Here is a 21,806-nt window from a genome sequence, read left to right on the forward strand (position 1 = left end):
TTGAGATAACTGTCCTCTGGGCAAACAGAGCCCACCTCTTCATGGCATGGTAACTGAATACAGCACCTGGTCTGTGTGTGTGCAGGCCTCTCAGAGGTTTCAGACGGGTGTAAACAGCCTGCTCGTGCCAGGCTGCACAGTGTTCTCCATGCGGAGAATTAAAGTGATGTCATTAGCACGTCCACTTTACCATGTTATTGTGGAGTCCGGTGCTAATATCGACTGAAAAGGCTTTACATTGTATACCTGATACATTTTAAACTGAAAAAAATGACAATTTGTTGTTTTAATTACTTATTTCATAATTATGAAGGATAGCACAAAGAGTGTTTCTTTATCAAAATAACAAACTATCTGGTTTTAAATCTGTAGAAAAGAAGTAAAACTATTAGTATTAGTTTCTGGTATTTCCATGTCCAAGAAAAAAAAGCCAGCATAACATTGCAATGATAGATAGCATTTTCTTGTGTTTTTTTTAATGTGATTCTGTTCAGTGCCTACATACATGCATAATAGATAAGTGTTGAACATAGTGATTGTCAAATAAATACTGTAAAAAAAAAAATGTGTGCATATGATTAGGACTTCACAGTAGCTCTGTCTGTGGGGATTTGGCTTGGAAACCAAAGCCCCCCCCCCCCCCCCCCCCCTGAAAAACTACAGTACTTCACAACACATTATTTACAGACTGTACTTTGCTGAGCTGAGCTCTGAATGCTAACACCAGTCTACCCAATAGAAATGCTAACTAGCTGATGTTTAGTAGGTATGATGTTTATCATGTTAGTCATCTTAGTATAGCATGCTAACATTTGCAAATTCACGGCTGTCATTATTTAGATATTCGAGTTAAAAGTTAGACCGCGAGACGACAAATGAAAGGATCAACAAAATTACCACAATTCTGAGGGTGACATGAATGTTTCTACAGAAATTCATCCAATAGTTGTTGAGAGATTTCACTGGAAACCACAAATTTCATGGTGTCATATGTCATGTGATGTCAAAAGTAACAAAGTGTTTTGAACCTCTCGACAAGTTTCGAGACATTAAGTTGAATATTACAGGTATTGTATATTATTCCACACAGAGAGAGTGACCCATACCACACAGGCAGTAAAACATGCATGTACATATACAGAGACAGCTACTTGTTGGACTTTCACCTACTTTCCACCTCAAGCTATAAGTCAGAGGAACACCTTAGACTCCACCGCGACACACAGATGAGGCCAAAATGTTCTTTTCTTATCAGTTTTAATGCCCTAAAAGGCTTTAAAAGACTTATCTCATTCAGAACCTTCTTATCAATGCAGTTCAATGTGATGTGCACAAGGGGTTAAAGAGCAGTGGGTTCGTATGCGGTTTACCTCATAGCTGTGGATTATTCTGACCTCATCAGTTATATATTAATGAGGCATGTACCTGTACCTGTAGATCCAGTGCCAATTGTGGTTACAGAATTATTTAAAGATACATACCGTTGTGTATTTATGTCAAAGAGCAATTTAAGTTTGGTATACAAAAGTGCTCTATTTAAAAAATGTTTCTTGTCCTTACTTTTAATTGAGAGCAGTCAATTTATTTCCACTAAAGACTTTATTTCGTTTCAGTCAATTTGTTACCAATTCATTTAAATCTAATTACTTTTACTTCACTTGATTCCTTTATTCATATGGAAATTAAGACTTTCCATTGAAATGTCCTGCTGAATAAACCCCCTTCAGTTTAAGCCTTTGTTACACAACCTTGCAGTGCAGGAAATGAGCGCATGCATGTGGAAAAAGTGAACACATTTTGTTATGCATTCAGGAATAACTTCTTCCAGCAAGGGCACTATACAAAGAAACCCTAGTTAGAAACAATATAACAGTGCTGTAAAGGCAGCGAGAGGCATACATATCTCAAAGGAACCTCTTGTTGCCAGGACACACTTTAACTAGAGCTTTGGCCCTGGCACTCATTCTGCTATTTATTTGGCAGCTGTTTTCCTCCGCTATGCTGACATCTACTGGTCTCACTTTGTGCTAACAGTTATACATGCTAGGAAACAGATGCACATGTACATTCCTAGGGGTACTGCACATGTGCATTAAATGTCACTGTAAATGTCAAATGAACCAATTTATATTGGAATTAGTTTAAATATAAATAATTACTAAATAACTTGAAAACTGACAAAACTGTAGGAGGGGAGTGTTTTTTCTTTAGCCACCTTTATCTGACACTATAAGGTCTCAAAACTTTGACGTTTGCTCAGCATGCCGATGAGAGCCTCCATGTAAAGATAAGTTCCACTCCATGACTCTGCAGATTGTGTGCTCTCCGTGGCGCAGATGACAACTGAGAGACGGAAACGCTGCGGTATGACAACAATACACAGACGCACATGCAAACAAACACACGCAAGAGTAGGAGTTTTACGCGAGTCAGAGAAGTTATTTCACATGGCATTCTCCAAGAAGAGAAAAGTGATCAGTGAGACCAGAGCCTTTAACCATGAATGGACAGACTCTTGCTTTGGGAGCATGTTACACCGTACTGCTGTACTAAAGTTACAAATGAGTTCATCATAACTTTTGTTCTCTGTTGACCTTTAGAAGCAAAGCATTTTGAGATGCCTTGCATCATAAAACACTTTGAATTTTTCCTAAATTCTCAATTACAATAACTAATCATAAATCACTATAAATATATATATATATATATATTTTTTTTTATTAGGCCACATCACTATTTTCTCAAAGCTGACACAGACAACTTTGGACTGTGGGACGAAACCAGAAAATGCCCAAAAGTGTATGTATTTTTATGAAAGAATGTAAATTAGTCTTAACATCTGAAGAAGGAATTCTTTCAGTGATAGACCAATTAACATAACCTATTTATTTTTTGAGGGAAACTGGAGAACCCGGAGAAAACCTAAGGCTAAACTAAATCAGGGGATCAACTCATACAGTGGGTACGGAGAGTATTCAGACCCCTTTACATTTTTCACTCTTTGTTTCATTGCAGCCATTTGCTAAAATCAAAAAAGTTAATTTTATTTCTCATTAATGTACACTCAGCACCCCATCTTGACAGAAAAAAACAGAAATGTAGAAAGTTTTGTAAATGTATTAAAAAAGAAAAACTGAAATATCACATATATCCTATATGTGTCCTATACTGGAAAATATTGCTGAGTCAGTGTGCTGTATTAAAAGAAGAGGCCTGTATTGATTTACTTCAGCAATACAATGCATTTGCACAACCGTATGCTCCTCCCTTCTCATCCATACTCCTTTCCCCACCTTCCTCTTTCTGCCGCCATTGTGAGTTATAGCCTCATTTTGCTGTGGCGTAATAAATGTCTTGCCACTACTCAACAAAAGCTCTCAGCACTATGAAATTGTTGGATTTTAGTATATGCAATCAGTTTGAAGGCTTAAAATCTGTTTAAAACTTCACTTTTCATTATAAAACTGTTCATCTAACCTTCCCTGTGGTTTCCCAGGTTTAAAGTATTAAGCATGCTAATAATACAATGCACCTTCTCTAAATGACTTCTACAACAAGACTATGTAATAACATTAAAAGATACTGGTATATAAAACACAGTGAAACAGTAGCACAAGTAAAAAAGAGTCAAAGTCAATCTGCTGTCAGTACTTTGTCAGTGGAAGAAATGGATGTTCCTCTTTGTGACTCACTTTAGAGGAACACATGTGCATAACCTCCACTCATACCGAGTAGCTAACAGTTCAGCAGTTAAGTCATGTTAACTCATTAGAATGAATAATTATATAACTATGGCAGATATTTTTTGGAAGGAATCACAGCTTGATTTATCAGTACACGTATACTGTCCTGCAGCGAGTGTGTCACAATGGGCCCTGCTTGTTTCATGTAGCTTATCACATTAGAGCAGCACCGGCTAAGCTAATCACTGGATCTTAATGATTCAGTGCATCCCCATCAAGACTCTGAACGTGAGCCACGTGAGCTGCTCGCATTCTCAAGAAAGTCTGCGCTGTCTCTCGGTCAGCTCGAGAGAGAAAAAAGAATCCATCTGCCGCATTAAAACACTTTCCTAGTAGGCTATGATTAATGTTCATGAAGCAGGTCTCCAGAGGTACTCATGTCTCGTCCCCCCCCCTCAGGTGGACCTTCAGAGGACCTTCACATTCCGCAACTCCAAACAGACCTACACAGGCATCCCCATCATCGCTGCCAACGTGGACACCACAGGGACGTTTGAGATGGCACAGGTCCTCAGCAAAGTGAGTTAACACAACTGAATGGAAGACGGAGAAATAACGGCATCACTGTGTTTGTCTCCGTGTGTCACCGCCACGATCTATGCACAATCTCTTTGTTTGATATAGAACCCGCTAGCTTGTGGGATGATACTTGTTTTCTTTTCAACACCTAATGACTGATCATCATTATGTATTTTTTATTTATTTTTTAAAATCTTGCATTACAGATGGAACCATGATGGAAGAAATATCAGGAATAAACAGACAAGAATAGGAATGCAGCTTTTTGTTAGTGTTAAATCATTCCATCTTTCTTTCCTTCTTTCTCTGCAGCACACTCTCTTCACAGCCATCCATAAACACTACTCTGTAGAGGACTGGAAGAACTTTGCTGCTAATCATCCAGAATGCTTAGAGGTAATAGAGATGTTTACCATTATTTTTTTTATGTCGGTTGTTCCTCATAAGCCACAGTAACTGCACACATTTGTTATTCACAAAGCGCTCCACCCTAAATGGCAAACACGGCTTTTCTCACTAGCATATAGCCGCCAGCTCAGGCAGCGGCGTTGCAGATCTGGAGAAGCTGTGTGCCATTTCGGAAGCGGTCCCCGCCCTCAAGTACATCTGTCTGGATGTGGCAAACGGCTACTCTGAGTACTTTGTGGAGTTTGTCAAGACGGTCAGGGAAAAGTTTCCCAAGCACACCATCATGGTAAGAGACACGGGCTGTTCTGGCATGCGTTGTATTGTGAGACTGTGTCTTGGGGCTAATGCTGTCTGGCTTTGCAGGCCGGTAACGTGGTAACAGGGGAGATGGTGGAGGAGCTCATCCTCTCCGGTGCTGACATCATCAAAGTTGGCATCGGCCCAGGTGGGTACGACTGTCTTGAGCATGTCTACAAATAGCCCGAGTAGTGTTTTCCCCCTAAATCAACAAAGAAACTGTACAGGCCTCGCATATAAACACAGACACAACTAAGATGGGAAACAGGCAGGAACGCAAACACACACATCAGCCTTTATCAGCAAGGTTAGTTTGTGCTATAGACTCATAAAGTGCCTCTTACTGTGCAGTTGATTTAAGTTACAACTTACAGACTGTTGCAAATAGGGTGAAACATGGTTTTATCACCAGCAGATTAGCCTTCAATGCAGCAGAACTGGTTTTAGCAGATCATTGTAAAATGACAACTTTAACAAGAAGAAAGAGCTCTAGTATCAATTATTCTATTTTGCTATAAAGTTTGATAAATCCCCTTCGGGCCTGGGCATTGAGACGGTGCTGTTTTATAGCCTGTGGAGTAGAAACCTGAACTGACACAACCAGACCTGAAAGATAACGGGCTCCTGTAGCTACAGCAGCTGAAATTACACACAGACAGTGACAATGGCGATGGACGTCTCTAATGCGTACACTGTGAACTGTGCATTGCAGGGTCTGTGTGCACGACAAGGATCAAGACAGGAGTGGGCTACCCACAACTCAGTGCCGTAATAGAGTGTGCAGACTCAGCCCACGGACTCAAAGGACACAATATCTCTGTAAGTCTCACATCAAGGCACAAACAAATACCAACGGACAGCCAGAGTTGCTGGCCATCCTTCACAGGGTAGAGCAGGGGACTGTCATGGATGCATTGGACTTATGTGCCTAAGACATCGAGGACATTGGAATAAAAGTACAACAGTTGACATTTAGTTATTTGGCTCTTCAAAGAGAAAATTTGCTTTTTTTTCATGTGAAGCTATTGAAATGCTGATCAACGTACCGGATAGAGTCCTGACAAACATAACCAAGGACCCTTAGATCAACACTATAGCCTGGGTGATAACCGACATTATGGGTAAATAATCATCTAAAGAGAGTTATGCACAGTGGCTAAATAGATTGCTTTTTTTTTTTGCTTTAAAATGTAACAGGAGTCCATAATATGCGGTTACATAAAGGCTCTAATAGTTTCTAATGTTGATAATAATAGTAATAGCCACTAGAGGGCATCCTCACTCTTCTGAGGCTGGTGGAATAACAAGAACAACTTTAAGACCGGCTGACACGAGTACGGTGCTTTTTTTCCTCTGTTCAGGACGGTGGCTGTAGTTGCCCAGGAGATGTGGCTAAGGCCTTTGGTAAGTATTCAACCCCGCCATTTAATGTTCTTTTCACACTTAATGAATCACATATTTGTTCATATGTCTGTGCTGTGATGTTCTAACAACTTTATTAACCAACATGGCTTCTCTGCCTCTGCTCCTCAGGTGCAGGCGCTGACTTTGTGATGATGGGGGGGAATGCTTGCGGGCCACGACCAGTGCGTCGGAGAGGTCATTGAGAAGAACGGCAAGAAATACAAACTCTTCTATGGCATGAGCTCCGACACAGCCATGAAGAAATACGTGGGTGGAGTTGCTGAGTATAGGTAAGAGGCTGACGGCGATCAGTATGCTTTCAAGGATTACTATTACACTTAATAGAACTTTTCATTTATATTCAGTTGAATAACTCAGATGGTCCATGATAACTACAAAACATCCGTATTCCTACTTTCTCCTCTCTCTCTGCTCTGCTCTCAGGGCGTCTGAGGGAAGGACAGTGGAGGTTCCTTATAGAGGAGACGTGGAGAACGCCATCCTTGACGTGTTGGGTGGCCTCCGCTCCACCTGCACCTACGTGGGCGCCGCGAAGCTCAAAGAGCTGAGCAGGAGAACCACCTTCATTCGTGTCACACAACAGTCCAGCCAAATGTTCACGTCGTAGGGCGTACACCGACATGCACACGCCGGTTGCAGAACATGCATTGTACATGCATCATGCCAAGTTTAAACACGCAATAGTAAGACAGTGGTGCAACACATACAGGACAACGACGCACACTCACAAACCACTTCTCTGCATAATCACCCAGCCTGTTTCTCTCAGGAAGCTGTGAGTTCCCTGCACGCCGTGATTAAAAGAAACTCACAGGTCGACTTCAATTCTCCCGGAGAAGAATCAAAGGACTCTTAAGCAACTTAATCCTACAGTGAGTGTTTACATGCTTAGAGACGCCATAAGATGCTATTGAACGTGCCAGATTTCATTTTCAAATGGCCGAGAGAGAGCAAGACTACTGAGGCATGTGCACTTTAGATCTATTACAAAATACTCTTTTGACTTAGTAGTCGGGAATAAAGAATGACAGCTATGATAAACACATTGCATGTAAACACACTCAGCAGGAGGAGGCTATTACTTATGCTAAGATCATTTGGGGAAACTATTCTACTCAACTGTATGTTGGAATTAATGTGCAGATCAATATGCAAGATCCAGAGTGGTCACCCGTTAAAGGTCTGCTACTTTCCTCCGTGGTGTTGCTCATTCTGTGAATTTGAATCATTGTCTGGATGCCAGACAACATAATGTATCCCTATTAAGTGTGCGTGCATGTATTTTGGGAGTGTCAGGAAGATTGAGCGAGCTGAAGATGATGACTTCTGAATTTATGCATCCGAAAACAGTCACTTTAAATCCTCTTCCTTCATTCCACTGTGCTTGACATTTGAAATCAATAGCGCCCTGTGGCCTCTACTGCTCTTGTACTTTATGGAAGGAACTTCAGGGAAAAGTCATGTAAAAAGACGACAAAGTTAAACACCATTAACACAGTTTCATTGTTATTGCAAAGATAGAAAATGGTGGAAATAAATCAAAATGGTTAGAGAACGATCTGTGTGATTTTTTTTTTTTTTCTGGACAAGAAACTGCATATTTGTTTGTCAACAAACAGACAGACAGGTCTCACAAACCTCACCGTAGGTAGAAGTTCCTCGGTGAACACAGAAGTCAGGCTAAGAGGATCCCACCGTCATCATTTTAGCATTTAACATGTTAGCGAGACCCAGAATGCACCTGTTAAGTGTGGTTGTTTGATTTTCGTCCGCTGACATCTGGCGATGATGTTGTAGATTGTAACCAAATCAGCTGCAGCCATGTCCATACTACTCCGTTTTTGCTACGTTTACACTGAGCGGCCACACCACGCGGGAGTTTTGGAGCACCCTAAACGGAGGAGTCTGAAAACTCCACCGAGGTTGGAGGTGTTTGAAAACTCCGGGGTTTTGGTTGAGTGTGGACGGTCGGATACGGATGTGTGTTAGAAAAAATGAGCCCACACCCGTGTTCGCTACTGGATTGGTTATTAGAAGCCATGACGTCTCCGTCCCTGATTCGTCACACTCACTATCACGTGACCCGTACCCGGAAGAAAACAAACAGGCAGGGCGACCAGCGATTAATTTCAACATGGATAACTAATTTCAAGCGTTGCTGCGTTGTGCAGTAAAAGTCTGCATGTCTGTGGAGGAAGCAGCTGTTATTGGAGCGATTAGCGAGCGCCGTGACCAGCCCTATTAAGCGGCCAAGCCAGTTAGCCGTAAATTATTCAGAGCTACAAGTTACAACAACAACAGTTAGTGCCTCGTTGTTTTTAGATTCTAATGAGAAGACACGCTGCTTCGTTTTACTTCTTCCGTTTGGTAGCCTTGGGAGACATTAGTCTGTAAGTATGTCTGTATGAAGCATGAAAAGATGTACGAAGATATATTATATTCGCTAATGCTAATCGCGGTTAGCATTTCCCCATTGGCGGTAATGTTAAAATTAGCTTAGAAGCTAGCTAGTCGGACTTGTTACATGATGTTCAGAGCTATAGTTGTGCCCTAAAATATGGAGCAATTCCCCCATGCCCTAAAGAATTGATAGAGGGCGAAGATGCTGTCCCTGTTTTTCTGCTGGGTGACCCAGCTTATCCCCGTATCTCATGAAGGAATACCCCAATGGAGAAACTGTTAGCGAACAATGCATAAATGCTGCTCTGCAGTACGAGAGGGACTTCCAGCTACCTAGCAGAGCCACGAGAGCAGACAACAACGAAACCGAGGGGAAGCGCGTTAGACGTGTGCTAACCACATTTCTTGACCCATAACATAGTAGGAAGCAGCTGTTATTCTAGCGATTAGCGAGCGGCGTCATCAGCCCCCACGGAGCGGCTGTCTGAAGCTACAGTTAGCAATAAATGCTATTCAGAGCTAGGAGTGACAAACAGACAACAACACAGAGGAGACGAGTGATCGACGTGTGTTGACCACATTTATGGACCCATAATCTAGTAAACGTTTACCTGTAAGTGTTGATTTTAAAGAGAGAGAGAGAGACGCAGCACTGTAACTATGTCTGAAAAATAAAACTTTCCACGAACTGTCTGTTTGAGTCTATAGAGGAATATCTTAAGTATCAAATACAACTGTTCATTATTAAAGACTACTTTATTACTCTGTCGTATTTTTTTTTAACTAAGCAAGCAATCCACTTCCTGTTTACACCGTCACGCGCATGCCCAGTGTACGTTAATGGTCACGTGCTGTCCGCCTTCGAAGGCTGCCATGTGGATGCAGATCAACTCGAGAATGATGCTGAAACTCCCGTGTGGACGGAGATCGTTTCTATTTGACAACTCTGCATCCAAATAGAAACGGAGTAGTATGGACATGGCAGTGTGTCAGATACCCACATTTACATTTGACCCGATTGCCACATTTAGGCCCTGTCCACATCACTTCATATTATTTGTTTACTGTACTGCAAAATGGAGCTTTTACGGGCCTTCTTGGAGTTATAAAACGCAGAGAAGCTGTTTTCTTGGTGACCGTTGTAGTCATCAACCAGGCCAGGAGATTTATTTTGTCCCCTAATATGTTTTCTTCTGTGTAAATTATTCTTTTACCCAAATGTATATTATTTTGCATTATTGTACACTATAGAGGGAAGTATGTTCTGCTCAATTTCAGCACTTAGCCAACCCAATGGAGGAAAAACATCATAGCTTGAGACGAATAAGGTTTTAAATGCAGCGCTTGTGTTGTGTGTGTGGGTATCTATATCAAACTTGTGGTGTTGTGAGCGTGTTTGTTAGCGTTGGTATTCAAATAAAGACACGACTTGCACATTTTTTTCCAGATATGTCAAGGTTTCATTTTCTTTTTCAAAGAGGTGCATTTGTACAGATGTCCAATACATACACCAACAGGGTTTCTCCATTGCTATAGAGGAAATGGGTGGTGAGACACAGGGACTTGGTGAGTACAATATAGTACAGACAAGTTGGCTGGGAACTGCTGCGGCCTCCCTGCAGGCCAGACTGTCCGAGCGGGTCTGTGCTGATGTCCAGTTCTCTGCTACCATCGTATGGGCCAAAAAGTTTCAGTTCAGTATTTGGTGTCACAGGTTAGCAGAGGGACATCTAGACAGACTGGTTGCTAGCCTCAGGGCTGAATGTTCAGAACAGGGAGGGGGGAGGGGGGTAAATCAACTGAGCCACAGCTGACAGATAAGCTCCACCCCCCCACCCATCCCTCCGTGGCAGTGGGCAGGGTCAGAGGTCAAGAACAGTACAGCCTGTCCCCTGTTGAAGTGTCGCCTTGCACAGAGAGGCGGAACAAAGATGTTCAGTACACTAAAGAGTAATCCAAGCCGTCTCCAGCATAATACACATATCATAATAATAATTCATAGTTAATTGTCAATAATGACATTTGTTAATCATATCAAATAATATGTAATACATTTACATATCTTATAACAGCCCACTATGTAAATTGATTGGGGTGAAACTAAACTGTTAAGTGGGCCTCTAAAAGTTTTTTTTTTTTTTTCTTTCTGCCTGAGTTGGTTATCCAGCGCTATGGACATTGACGAGACGTCATACAAAAGAAAAAAAAAGGAATCCTGATTGAATTCTGTTCACTTTAAAACACAACATAGTGCCAAAAACACATCCTTTTTTGCAAAATGAAAGTACAAACATCAAGAAACAAAGCACACATGCCTTATTTTTCTGATCGAAAAAGTCAAAGCTCACACACCAACATTCATTTTATTTGTAAAATTGTGCAAGAAGCCAATTAAAAAAAAAAGAAAAAAGACATTAGTGTTCCTCACGCGAGGAAGCTTGTCGTATAAACTCAACAATGACACATTCTCTACATAGTTTTAAGTCCCCTGACATTATATTGAGTGCTACAAGGAGACCAAAAACACAGAAAAAGCTTCTGCACCAAAGATAATGCAAAATAAAAACGCAGAGGTTTGTACGCACCGTTTTCACACCGCACGGCCAAAACCGAGCTGTGCCGAACTCCTTACAAGTATGTCCAAGATTAGATCTCAAAATGTGAACAAAACAAAACCTGTGGAACCGCACAGCCTGGTCGGCGTAGGGTGGGAAAGACTCCAAACAAACCCGAACACAACAAAAGAAGGGATGCATTCCAATGACAAAAGGTTTTCCTAGTAGAAAAGAACCAAGGAACCACCTAACACCTCGGCCCGTTGGACCCAAGAACGCGCCGAGCGCCAAGCGAGATGGAGCACAGACAGATGAACACAAGGTTACGGCAAGGTGATGTGCAAAAACTTAAACTGAGCCATCTCTCTTTTTCATCCTTATTCACCCCCTTTTTCATTCTCATTCTCTCCGTCTGTTTTGAATGAATGTTACCCCTAGGGAAGGTATCGGTCTGAGACAGAGGGGTTAGACCAAGCCCGTCCTAGGATTAGAAAGTGCTGAAATATTATCAAGTCTTTTACATCTACTTACATGTGCATCTCTGTTGGTTGGTTGATGTTTTCTTTTTTCTCTTTTTTTTATTTTTCTAAAAAAAAAAAAAAAGAAAAGTGGTCCCCACTCAGCAATGAGGTTTCTTTTTTTTTTTTCTGTGGGTCTCACCGTGAACCATCAAGGGTCAGGGTCTATGATCTCACAGACAATTAGAGGAGGAAACACTCCCTCACACACACACACACACACACATACACACACACACACACACACAAATGTGTCATACACTCAAACCTGCTCAGGACACATTTGAACACCAGCTGTACATAAGCACACATAAGCACACACACATGACACATGGTGCAGACACACACACACACACACACACAAACACCAAGGAGACACGACACAATCTCTCACACACACACTCAAATTTAGGAAGGCCGCCGGGACAAAAGGGATAGAGCGGTTAGGGGGAAAACTCTCCATTGGGTTTGTTTCTCTTCACAAACATCCTCGTTTACAGATGTGACACACACATCAACAGACAGTAAAATACACAATCCATTAACATGGATGAGACACTGGGGTTCGGACATTAAACATATACTTGGCACAGCAAAGAGGGGGGGGGGGGGGAGACAAATGTAAGTATTGCACATTGTGGTACATTTCAAGGGGATGGAAAGATTCAATTTGGGATGATTTGAACAAAATCAAAACTACAACAAAACCCTCAAAAAAATGTTGATACCTTGCTGCGATGCGCCGTTCCCTCCACCGCATGCAGAGCGGGTCTGCATTTGTTTCATAGTCTATTACTAAGCATGCATTTCCTACGACGTATCAACACAATGATCTTTATAAGATCGTAGTGAAAAGAAGAGACCAAATATCAAAAGATGATGCGAGGAGAGGAGCGGGCAGCCCAGGCCACACTGAAAGGTAGCTATCGGTTGTTGAGGGTTGATTGATTGCTTTGCCTCAAGGAGGAGGTGCGAGGCTGGCTGGCTGTGATTGGGTACCTGAAACAAAGTTAACGAGGTCACTACGGGAGTCGTGGCAATGACGCAGACGTTGGCGGAGTCAAAAATGTCTGCTGATTACTTTCAGGCGCACGTGACCATATGCTGACCTGTAGCGTGACGACAGAGTTTATGACTCCAACCAGCCGGGGACGTCGGAGGTTTTGGGGGTCAGATACTGCATATATGAGACACTTCCCTGAAAAACTAGCAACTGGTGCTGCAACTGCAACTTCTAAAGATTTAAAAATGTACTTCATGATGAGGGGAATAGTGCTAATTGAAGCGAGTTGTGTTCAGGTATATTAGCTTCTATGTGCATTTTCCAGTATATGGCAAGATTGTATATTCTCTCAGGGAGGAAAGGAGGAGTTGTTTTGGTTTTGCAATAAGAGACGATTATTCTGATTTTTTTTATTGCAGAGAATTTGAGTGGAATGACTGTGTATGTGTGTGTCCACTCATACACAAAGAGAGTGCCTGAATATTGTTGTACTATTGCTTTCTAAAGTAACCAAAGTAAACATCAGCATCACTTGGCTTTGGCTAACAAATGTGTCTAACCTGACAGTAAAGGTTTTGATGGTGGCTGACAGGTTTGTTGAGATGTTGTTGGTTCTGCTTTGTTGGGAAGGGGGTTGGACCAAAAAAAAACATGTATGTACGTGTGTATGACATGTATATACAATTTACAAAACACAGCCACACACAGATTGCAAAACATGCACACGCGCACACACACACACACACACACACGCTACTATTTCTACTAGTAATGATCATGATGTTTCAGTAGGAAAAAGAAGAAATTAATTTGTACTACTGCGGTGTTGTTGATCTGAGAAACCCTGTTTATTATAAAAAAATAAAGCATTTTCAAATCTCATATGGGGCTCTACCCTTTTACTCACCATCACATCCATCCTGCCATCACCCTGGTTAACTCCCACCACTTGAAGCGTTGCCCTGCACAGCTAAACCTATACTTTCAGTGGGATGAGAATACGACTGATCCACTTCTTAAGAGGCAAATAAAAACCCTCTCTTGCAGTATAACGACACCTAAATACAGAGGCTGAGTAGAGAGCTCAACAGATACGCCTGCAGGAAGCCACGTCGTCTCCAGCTCCTTAACAACACTATCGGGCCAGCAACCTGCACATGTCGATCGAACTACTGTGCGAATCCTACTATGTTGTTAAGTGCAGCATGAAGAGAAACATTTACGTTGAACGGCACCAATACGACCAGAACATATTAAATCCCAGACCATGTTTATCTGCCATCACGGGGTGGATTTAAAAACTGCAAATTTTATTTACTTTTGATCATTTTGAAAAAGGAAGCATCCCCGTATTTCAGTTACACTGATGTCAGAGGAGAAATAAAGACTAAACCATTTTATATGCAGTATGCGGATCATCAGATGGTTCACACCTCACATTACACTTCAAAAACCAAGCTCAGAAAAAGAACAGAACCTGAGCTTTCACACGCAAGAAAGAGTCTGTGAGGGTGTTCAACTTCTGACGAAGCTCTACATGTCGGGCCAACCAAGCAGGCGTATCTGTTGAGGTAACTTAGTAAAATAGGGTTTCAGCTGGCTGAAAGCACAGTCTGTGTTCAAACCTGGACCCCAGCCCCTGCACCCTGGTTTCAACAGCAGGAAAAGTGGACCAAAAAACAAAAAAATCAAATCTTCCTTCCCATTTCTCTTAAATTCAGTAGGCAGGCACGTGTTAAAATGCAGTTTTACAGCTACGGTTATGTCCGTAAAAACTCAAATTTGACCTTAACTGCGTTGATGTAGAAACTTTTCCTCTACAATGTGTCAAGTGCCTGTTGAGGAACAACAACCCTGGTCTCCTCCAGTGCGCCGCGTGGTCTAGGGCTCGTTTCAGGACAGAGCGGTTCAAAATCATGTCTCCGCCCTTCTCCCTCCTCCCGATGTGCAAATTGCAAGATTCTATTAAGTACGACTCCAAGTAGAAACCCTGGACATTTAGCATCGACTATATATCAAATGAGTATAACCTGTTCCTATACACAGTATACATACAATCATACACACACTCACACTCTCTCACTCACACACACACACACACACACACACACACACACCCCACAGAGCACTCTGTGCTGTTAGCAGTGTGTGTTAATCCAATGTCAGTCAACTAGTGTCTTTGCAGTAGGGACGATATGCACCACAAAGCATCTGCATTCATCTGAATACAGTACATATTATAGGTCTTTGAGTCTTAGGGATGGTTTGTACTCTTTTGTGTTTGTGTAAGCGTGTGTGTGTGTGTGTGTGTGGAGACAGACAGACCAGCATCATGCACACACATTACAAATATATGACACCCTTCAAAATTCTGTGGCGTGAGCTTCTAATCGATGCTCATAGGCTAGCACAGAACTATCATTGGGATATTTCAAAAGCCTGTTTCCTTGTTGATCCTTTTTGCCGGATCCCAAACTTTCAAAACACATTCCAAATACTGTACAAGCTGACATGCTGAAAACCATCATCTTTCTAATTCCTTTCGTCACCACGAATGTTCCTGTAACCTAACTCACCGAACCTACCGACTGGATTTATTTTCTCCAAAACTTGTCACAATCGCACCTTTTCTTTGTGATCCAATGGCACTTGCGCTCCCATGGTTACCAAACTACCCCTTCACTTTTCCAAAAGCTTCACCTTTACAAAGTGCTGTTGCTACTTTCTACCCTTGTCTTAATAAAAAAAAAATATATCTAAAAAAAACATACAGTACTGCGTTAAAATAAAGAGACAACAAAACAATTGTTGGCTGTATGGCGAGTGCGACAGGTCTGTTAAGTGCTTTGAAACGTCCCGACCCTCTCGGAGCTGACATGCAGATTCTCTCGGTTCCTCTCGCGCAGCCTTTCTCCACAAAGAAACATAAAGTAATTCATCAAAAGACAAGGAGGATTGTATGCAGTCTTCCTCTTTAACACATTCTTAAATTGAAGTTCGCCAACCCAGTGTGTTTGCACTTGTATGTATGTAGGTTAGGGTATCTCACATTTATACATTAATGTTGACCCACCTAGGTTCAATCTAGGACTAAATGACCCCTGATTAAGGTTTTTTTGACAATCATTTGAAAAGAACTATCTGGTGAGATAGAAGACGAGGGGTTTATGAAAACAAAAAAACGAAAATGCTCAAGATGAAAGTAAAGGCTCCACCTTCGTCACACTGAACAGAGTAAATGTTCCCTCTCTCTTTGTGTGGCACACTGGCACAACCTGATGGCATCACTGGTCAGGTCTGGCACACTCTGATGACACGGTTTGTTTATACTCAAGACATGGAGAATGGTGTTTTTCCAACTGCCCCCCCCCCCACACACAAATCCTTCATGCTCTGGATCATCTGGCATTATGTCACTCCTGTGGCCAAGTGTAAAACCAGTGGCGCGGCAAAGAGGTGGCGGAAAAGTGCTTTCGGCAGCCTCACTAGCAGCGCACGGGGAGTAAATTGCTGACAAGAGGCAAACTGTGAGCATATTCTATTTGAAATCTGCATTATGTGTAATGTACAGCCAGCCAAGAAGAGCCATCAAGCATTGCTCCTGTGTGCCACACGGCCATCCATCAACATCTAGCACGCCTCACAAATCCCTCACCATAAGTCATCTCATGAAAACCACCAAAGCGGCGTTGGTTGCTTGTGTGATATCAAATCCATCTCTAAAAAAAACAAATGTTGTTACATTATTAACTATATGGACTTAATGTAAGGTGATACCATGTAGGGTCAATTTGCCTCTACAGTACAGTATTCAAGATAGAAAAATAAAAACAGAAAACAGAACTTTTAAACCAAGACAAATGAAACATTAATGTGGGCATTCATGTTTTTTTTTTGTAGAATCCTTTTATGTCTTTTTTCCAAATCCCAATGGTTATTTAACAGTCCTGCTAGCCTTCACTTGCCAGTATTTGACCTTCCCTCGATGCTGACTTTCACCTCGTAAGGGATGAAGGAAGGTTTGGGCAGGGTCAAGGGCGGCTCCCCCTCGGATTTGTCTACTTTTCGCCCTTCCGGAGCGGACCATCTTCGCTTCCTGCGCCCTGATGGCTTACTGGCGCCAGCTTCTGCGCCGCTGGCAACCTGACCTTTCAAAACGGACCCTCTTTCCCCAAACGTGAGATCCCCGTTCACCACGTTGGTGCCCCCTCCACTCCCGTTCCCACCCTTCCCTCGCTGGCTGATGCCGTTCTCCCGCTCGCTGTGCCTGGAGCCTCCTCCGCCGCAGCTTTGGGGAGCGTCTGAGACAGCTCTGGGGGGTTTGAGGTGCCCGTGGCCGGAGGCTGGGACGCAGGCAGGGGTGGCTAGCTCCAGGGGCTGAGTCTTCTTCAGAGATCCGTTCCTCAGGTTCTTGAGGGTGAGTGAAATACAAACGTCGCCCACAGACAGTTTGGTGCAGGGCAGCTCCAGAAGCTGGGTGGTCCGATCTGGGCAGCATGAAGACCAGCCTTGGCCGAAGACAAAGAAGGGATACTCCACCAAGACTTCCACACTCACCTGGAGGAGAGAGAAAAGTCTTGGTGACCTAAGGGGCAACATATGTCAAGCCTTTTGGTCCATTACATAAAATCAATGAAGGGGATAGAACATATTTATGTTTTTTTTTATATTCTGCATTGAGCTCTGTAGCTTTAGCACTGATTAGCTCTGCATTATCATTTATACGTGTGACAGAGTGAAGAGATGAGGGATAGAAGCAGAGGAGGCTTTGAGGAATGACGGGTAGAGAGAGGGGGAAAATAAACCTGAGGAGAAAGAGGATGAAGCGGAGGAAGATCTGAAATATAGTAGCGAGAATGAGAAGGTGGGAGAGGAGGAAGCTACTGAGGATGGAGATGAAAAGGCGAGTTTACAGAGGGAGGGTGTGTTGAACAAGAGGAGGAGTGAGGAAGTGAATGTGAAAGAGAACAATGTCAAGAACGATACAAGCGTAAGATGTATCAAACACCCTCTCAAAGCAAACGACAGGCAATGTTTTCCCTTCTGTATTATATCATTTCTGACTTAAGCTGCTACAACCTCTCAGGAAGAAAAAAAAAAAAAAAAGTAAGGAGAGCCACTGATGGAGTGAAAGAAAGAAAGAAAGAAAGAGAAGTCTTTGAAAGATTATCAGCTTTTGTGGGATACAGTATCAAAGAGCAGCTGGGGGCGGGAGAGTTGGTTAGAGATGTGCTGTGTGGGTGGACGAGTCACAGCCTGGACAGATGAAATAGATTAACTGGCTTTAACGGACACCCTCAAAGACAGTGAGAAGGGTGCATGTGTGTGTGTGTGTGTGTGTGTTTATGTGTGTTTGAAGGAGTTGGGTAAAACCAGAGACAGAAAACAGAAAGATACATCGAGGCGTAGTATGAGATGTTAAGAGATTACTGAGAGATCGAAGCGTTTTTGTGACCTATATCGAACTACAGTAGAGTTTTACATGTAGCAGCAGAAATGTGATATTCTATCAGCGCATTCTGCCTTCGCTGAATATGTGATGAGTCGATTCCAACACTCGACTCTTTGAACTTCTCTGCAGCTCATAATCAGAACATGTTTGTTACATGTCTGCCATCACAGTGCATTTGAACCTCATTACAAAGGGAATAGCAGAGTCCTGTGAGATTCACCGTAATAGAGTCATAAATAAGGGAGCAGCTCAAGAGCACGACTCCAAAGTTGTGAAATACATTGCTACTACTGGCACCTCTGAAGCCTAAGAATTAACATGTTGTGTCATCGATCTGTACACAAAACAAAATGTGTTTCTTCGGGGGTTTCCATTTGTGTACACATTGAACAAACAATGTTGATAATAAGAGAGGTTTAGCGGTGCTAGTAGCTCTGCTGTTTTTGCTAAGCTAAGCTAGCTAGCTACAGTTCAATAGCCCATGAGAGAGTGAAAAATAGTATTTACCAAAATGTCAAACTAATCCTTTAAGTGGCCAAATTATCCACAAGACTACAACACTGCTACACTGCTGTTTGTTTGCTGCTGGTTAATCTTGGCAATACTGTTTAGTCAGTTCATTTAATACTATATTATTTCATTGTTTATACTATGGATTTTTTATATTATTATTTTTTACTCTGTTATTGTTATTGTATATATTGTGCATTTTATACTTAATATTTAATTGCTTAAGTATATTTTTTGCTGGTGCAATGAACAAATTTCCCCTTGCGGGATGAATGAAGTATATCTATCTATCGATCTATCTATCTAACAAAGGCTGCTACCCGTCTCTCACCTGTGCACGGTGCTCACCAACAGAGAACTGAACCACAGCAAAGTTGGGTGAGGTGTGGCTGCCTTCAATGCGCTCCACTGTGGACGAGTCGATCTTCAGCTCGTTGCTGATCTCGGCACTCTGGATGAAGTCCTCCGTCTTCAGGTCCTCCACGCGTTTCAGCTCCCCATCGGCCAGCTGGATGATGGAGCCCTTGATGAAATATGGGGGGAGGGAGGGGGGCACCACCGTGCTGGATGAGGGAGGAGGAGCAGAAGGAGCGACCATCCCCGGCGGAGCGGAAATGATGGGGAGATGAAGATGGGCTTGGACCACCGCACCTGAAGTGGCCTGGAGATACGAGGCACTGGACGGCTCTAGAGTTTCTCCTTTGTGGGCAGCGATGTATGTATGTGGGAGTGTGGTAGGGAACGGTGCGGCTTGGGTGGATGATGTTACGTGGGAGGTTACCGGTTCCAATGTGGTGACTCCACCTCCACTGACAGGGATAATTACCGGTTGGGCGCCAGGAATGAGTAAGTGTTGCTGCAGGCTGGTGTGGTAGCTGATTGGCGTATGCTGGCTCCCACTGCCCCCTGCAATGTAGCCAATGATAGGCGGCTGAGGGTAGATGGTGGAGGGGAGCCCCATTGACAGTGACTCTGTAGCGCTGTGGGTGGTCTGGATGACGGTCTGGGGCTGACAGCAGCTGACAGCAGCTTTCAGGCTGTCCACACTTAACGGGGGTGGAAACGTGAAAGAGGAGGAGGTGGTGTTGGAGGAGGAGGGTGTGCGATTGACAGGCTTGCCCAGGATGATGCCACCTTTCTCCAGGTGTGCGGAGGCAGAGGTCGTCAGCTTCTCGGGGCAGGGTCTGGGTGGCAACAGCTGGTGGTCCCCGTGGCTGTTGGGCATTAGCATGAAAGAGGTTCTCAGCCCTGAGGGATCGTGAGTAGAGTAGTCTGAATGCAGAACCAGCTGGCGGGCCTCGTAGGAGGACAAAGACGAAATGGCATCCCGGGATTTGCCCCCTGGCTTAGAGAGGCCGGACTCGGGGGACACTCCATACCGCCGACCCCTCTCCAGCTCTCCATTGTGGAGCTCTCTGGTTCTGGAGCCACCGTCCTCTTTCCTAGTGGGTCCGTCCGTATACTGCACCACAAGGTGGGACATCCCATGTCCCAAAGTGTGGTGGGGGTGCAGTGACTGGGGAGGAAGGTGAATGCCTCCGTGGTAATGAGGCGACGGCACAGTCCGTGTTGAGGTTGACATTTGAACATAGTGAGGGGCGTGGTCTGTCGAAGGCGGAGGCATGGAGGTACGCCCCGTGGACGCTCTCTGGTAGTCATGCTTGGAGGCATGCGACGGAGCAGAGACGGTCTCTGCGTGCGAGTGTCTCTGTGTGGCCAAAGAGGAGGAGGCGAGGGGGGGAGGAGGGGGAGGAGGGGGGAGCAGTTGAGGGGAGATGTAGCCAGCGTACGGGGCAGTGTAGGGTGAGGCTATAAACTGCAGGTTGTGAGGCAGTTGGGCGTAGTGTACAGTTCCTCCAACTGTGGACTGTGACAGGGGCGACGTATACACTGCAGGAAGAGACGAGACTAGCCTCAGTGACGAAGAGGAGGATGAAGAGTCTGACGTGGAGAAGAGGGATTTATTCTGGAGGCCGTCTGAGTAACTGGAGCTACGGTGTCCGCCGACGGCACTCTCATTCCCACCGGCCACACTGGCCAGCCAGGCCATGTTCTCAGTGCGCTGGCTGTCACTGGCAGGTGGGATGCTAGGTGAGCGATTGTCAGATGATAATGTGCTTGAGGGGAGCTCCCTCTTCTTTGGGGGCAGACATTCATTACTGCGTTCCTGGTGGGACTTCATGCTGACTTAGCCTCAATTCCCTGAACTGCACTTGCGTTATTGTTCCTTAACCTTTGGCCTTCTATAGCTTTTTCTCTCTTTTTTGTTCTCTCTGACTTTTAATTTCACTTTCCGGTCTCTTTTTTTCACTTTTGATCTGTCCCTTGTCTCGCTTTAATTAGCTCGAAATTATCTTCCCCAATCTCGTCTCTCTTTCTCCCTCTACTCGGTTCACCCAAGGCCGTCGATTATTGGGGCTTTTCTTGATACCAAAGAAAATCCAGACCGTAACAAGCGGGCGAGGAAGGATTAAAGATGGAGATGAAGATATTGAGGGGTGGTGAGAGGGGAGGGTAGGGCGGTCCGTTTGGTCCAGAGGTCTTTAGTGGCTGGAGGGTGAGCTCAGTGCGATAGCGGAGAGAGTCACGTCGTCGTCACGCCTGCTGCTGCTGCCGCCGAGGACGACGGGGGGCCGAGTGCGTCGCACTTCATGCGGAATCATTTCCTTGTAAAAGCAAGCCTGCCCACACCCAGCACAATCCTGTGGAAGAGAGAGAACGGAAGACTGTTAGGAAGACGCCGTGGTTCTTAAACAGATGAATAGTTAAATACAGTGCAGTTTGTTTCCAACCTGAACAGCAACCACAATGATCCTCGAAATTCCTAGCATCCAACACTGCACAGGTGCATCAGCCAATTGTTTTTCAATGAGAATGAAAAAAGCTGACATACTGAAATGCACTGCGTCATTCAGTTTTTTAGGCGGGTGTACATTCAATTCAAGGACAGGGAGAGAGACACATGACCTAGCAAAC

At 43.7% G+C, this 21,806-nt stretch overlaps 2 protein-coding genes across 3 annotated transcripts in view; one reads left to right on the plus strand and one right to left on the minus strand.

The window, feature by feature from the left end:
• The first annotated feature begins 3,980 nt into the window (after positions 1-3,980).
• Positions 3,981-9,554, plus strand: gmpr (guanosine monophosphate reductase). Its single transcript, XM_076105513.1, is given in 9 exon segments — positions 3,981-4,262; positions 4,575-4,658; positions 4,783-4,956; positions 5,034-5,115; positions 5,680-5,786; positions 6,329-6,371; positions 6,501-6,526; positions 6,528-6,661; positions 6,816-9,554. Coding segments are annotated over 9 exon segments (1,014 nt in total). The 5' UTR covers positions 3,981-4,082; the 3' UTR covers positions 7,000-9,554.
• Positions 9,555-11,136: 1,582 nt separating this feature from the next.
• Positions 11,137-21,806, minus strand: part of atxn1a (ataxin 1a) — a 78,274-nt gene continuing 67,604 nt past the window's right edge. For both annotated transcript variants that reach the window (XM_076105511.1, XM_076105512.1), the window contains 2 exons: positions 19,162-21,532; positions 11,137-17,425 (listed from right to left, as the gene is read on the minus strand). In XM_076105511.1, coding sequence (XP_075961626.1) covers positions 16,826-17,425; positions 19,162-21,012 — 2,451 coding nt within the window. In that variant the 5' untranslated portion in view covers positions 21,013-21,532 and the 3' untranslated portion in view covers positions 11,137-16,825. The remainder of the gene's footprint in view (positions 17,426-19,161; positions 21,533-21,806) is intronic.

The sequence above is a fragment of the Anarhichas minor genome, unplaced genomic scaffold (genome assembly GCF_050575085.1).
Source record: "Anarhichas minor isolate MPS153535 unplaced genomic scaffold, ASM5057508v1 ptg000033l, whole genome shotgun sequence".
Taxonomy (NCBI): domain Eukaryota; kingdom Metazoa; phylum Chordata; class Actinopteri; order Perciformes; family Anarhichadidae; genus Anarhichas; species Anarhichas minor.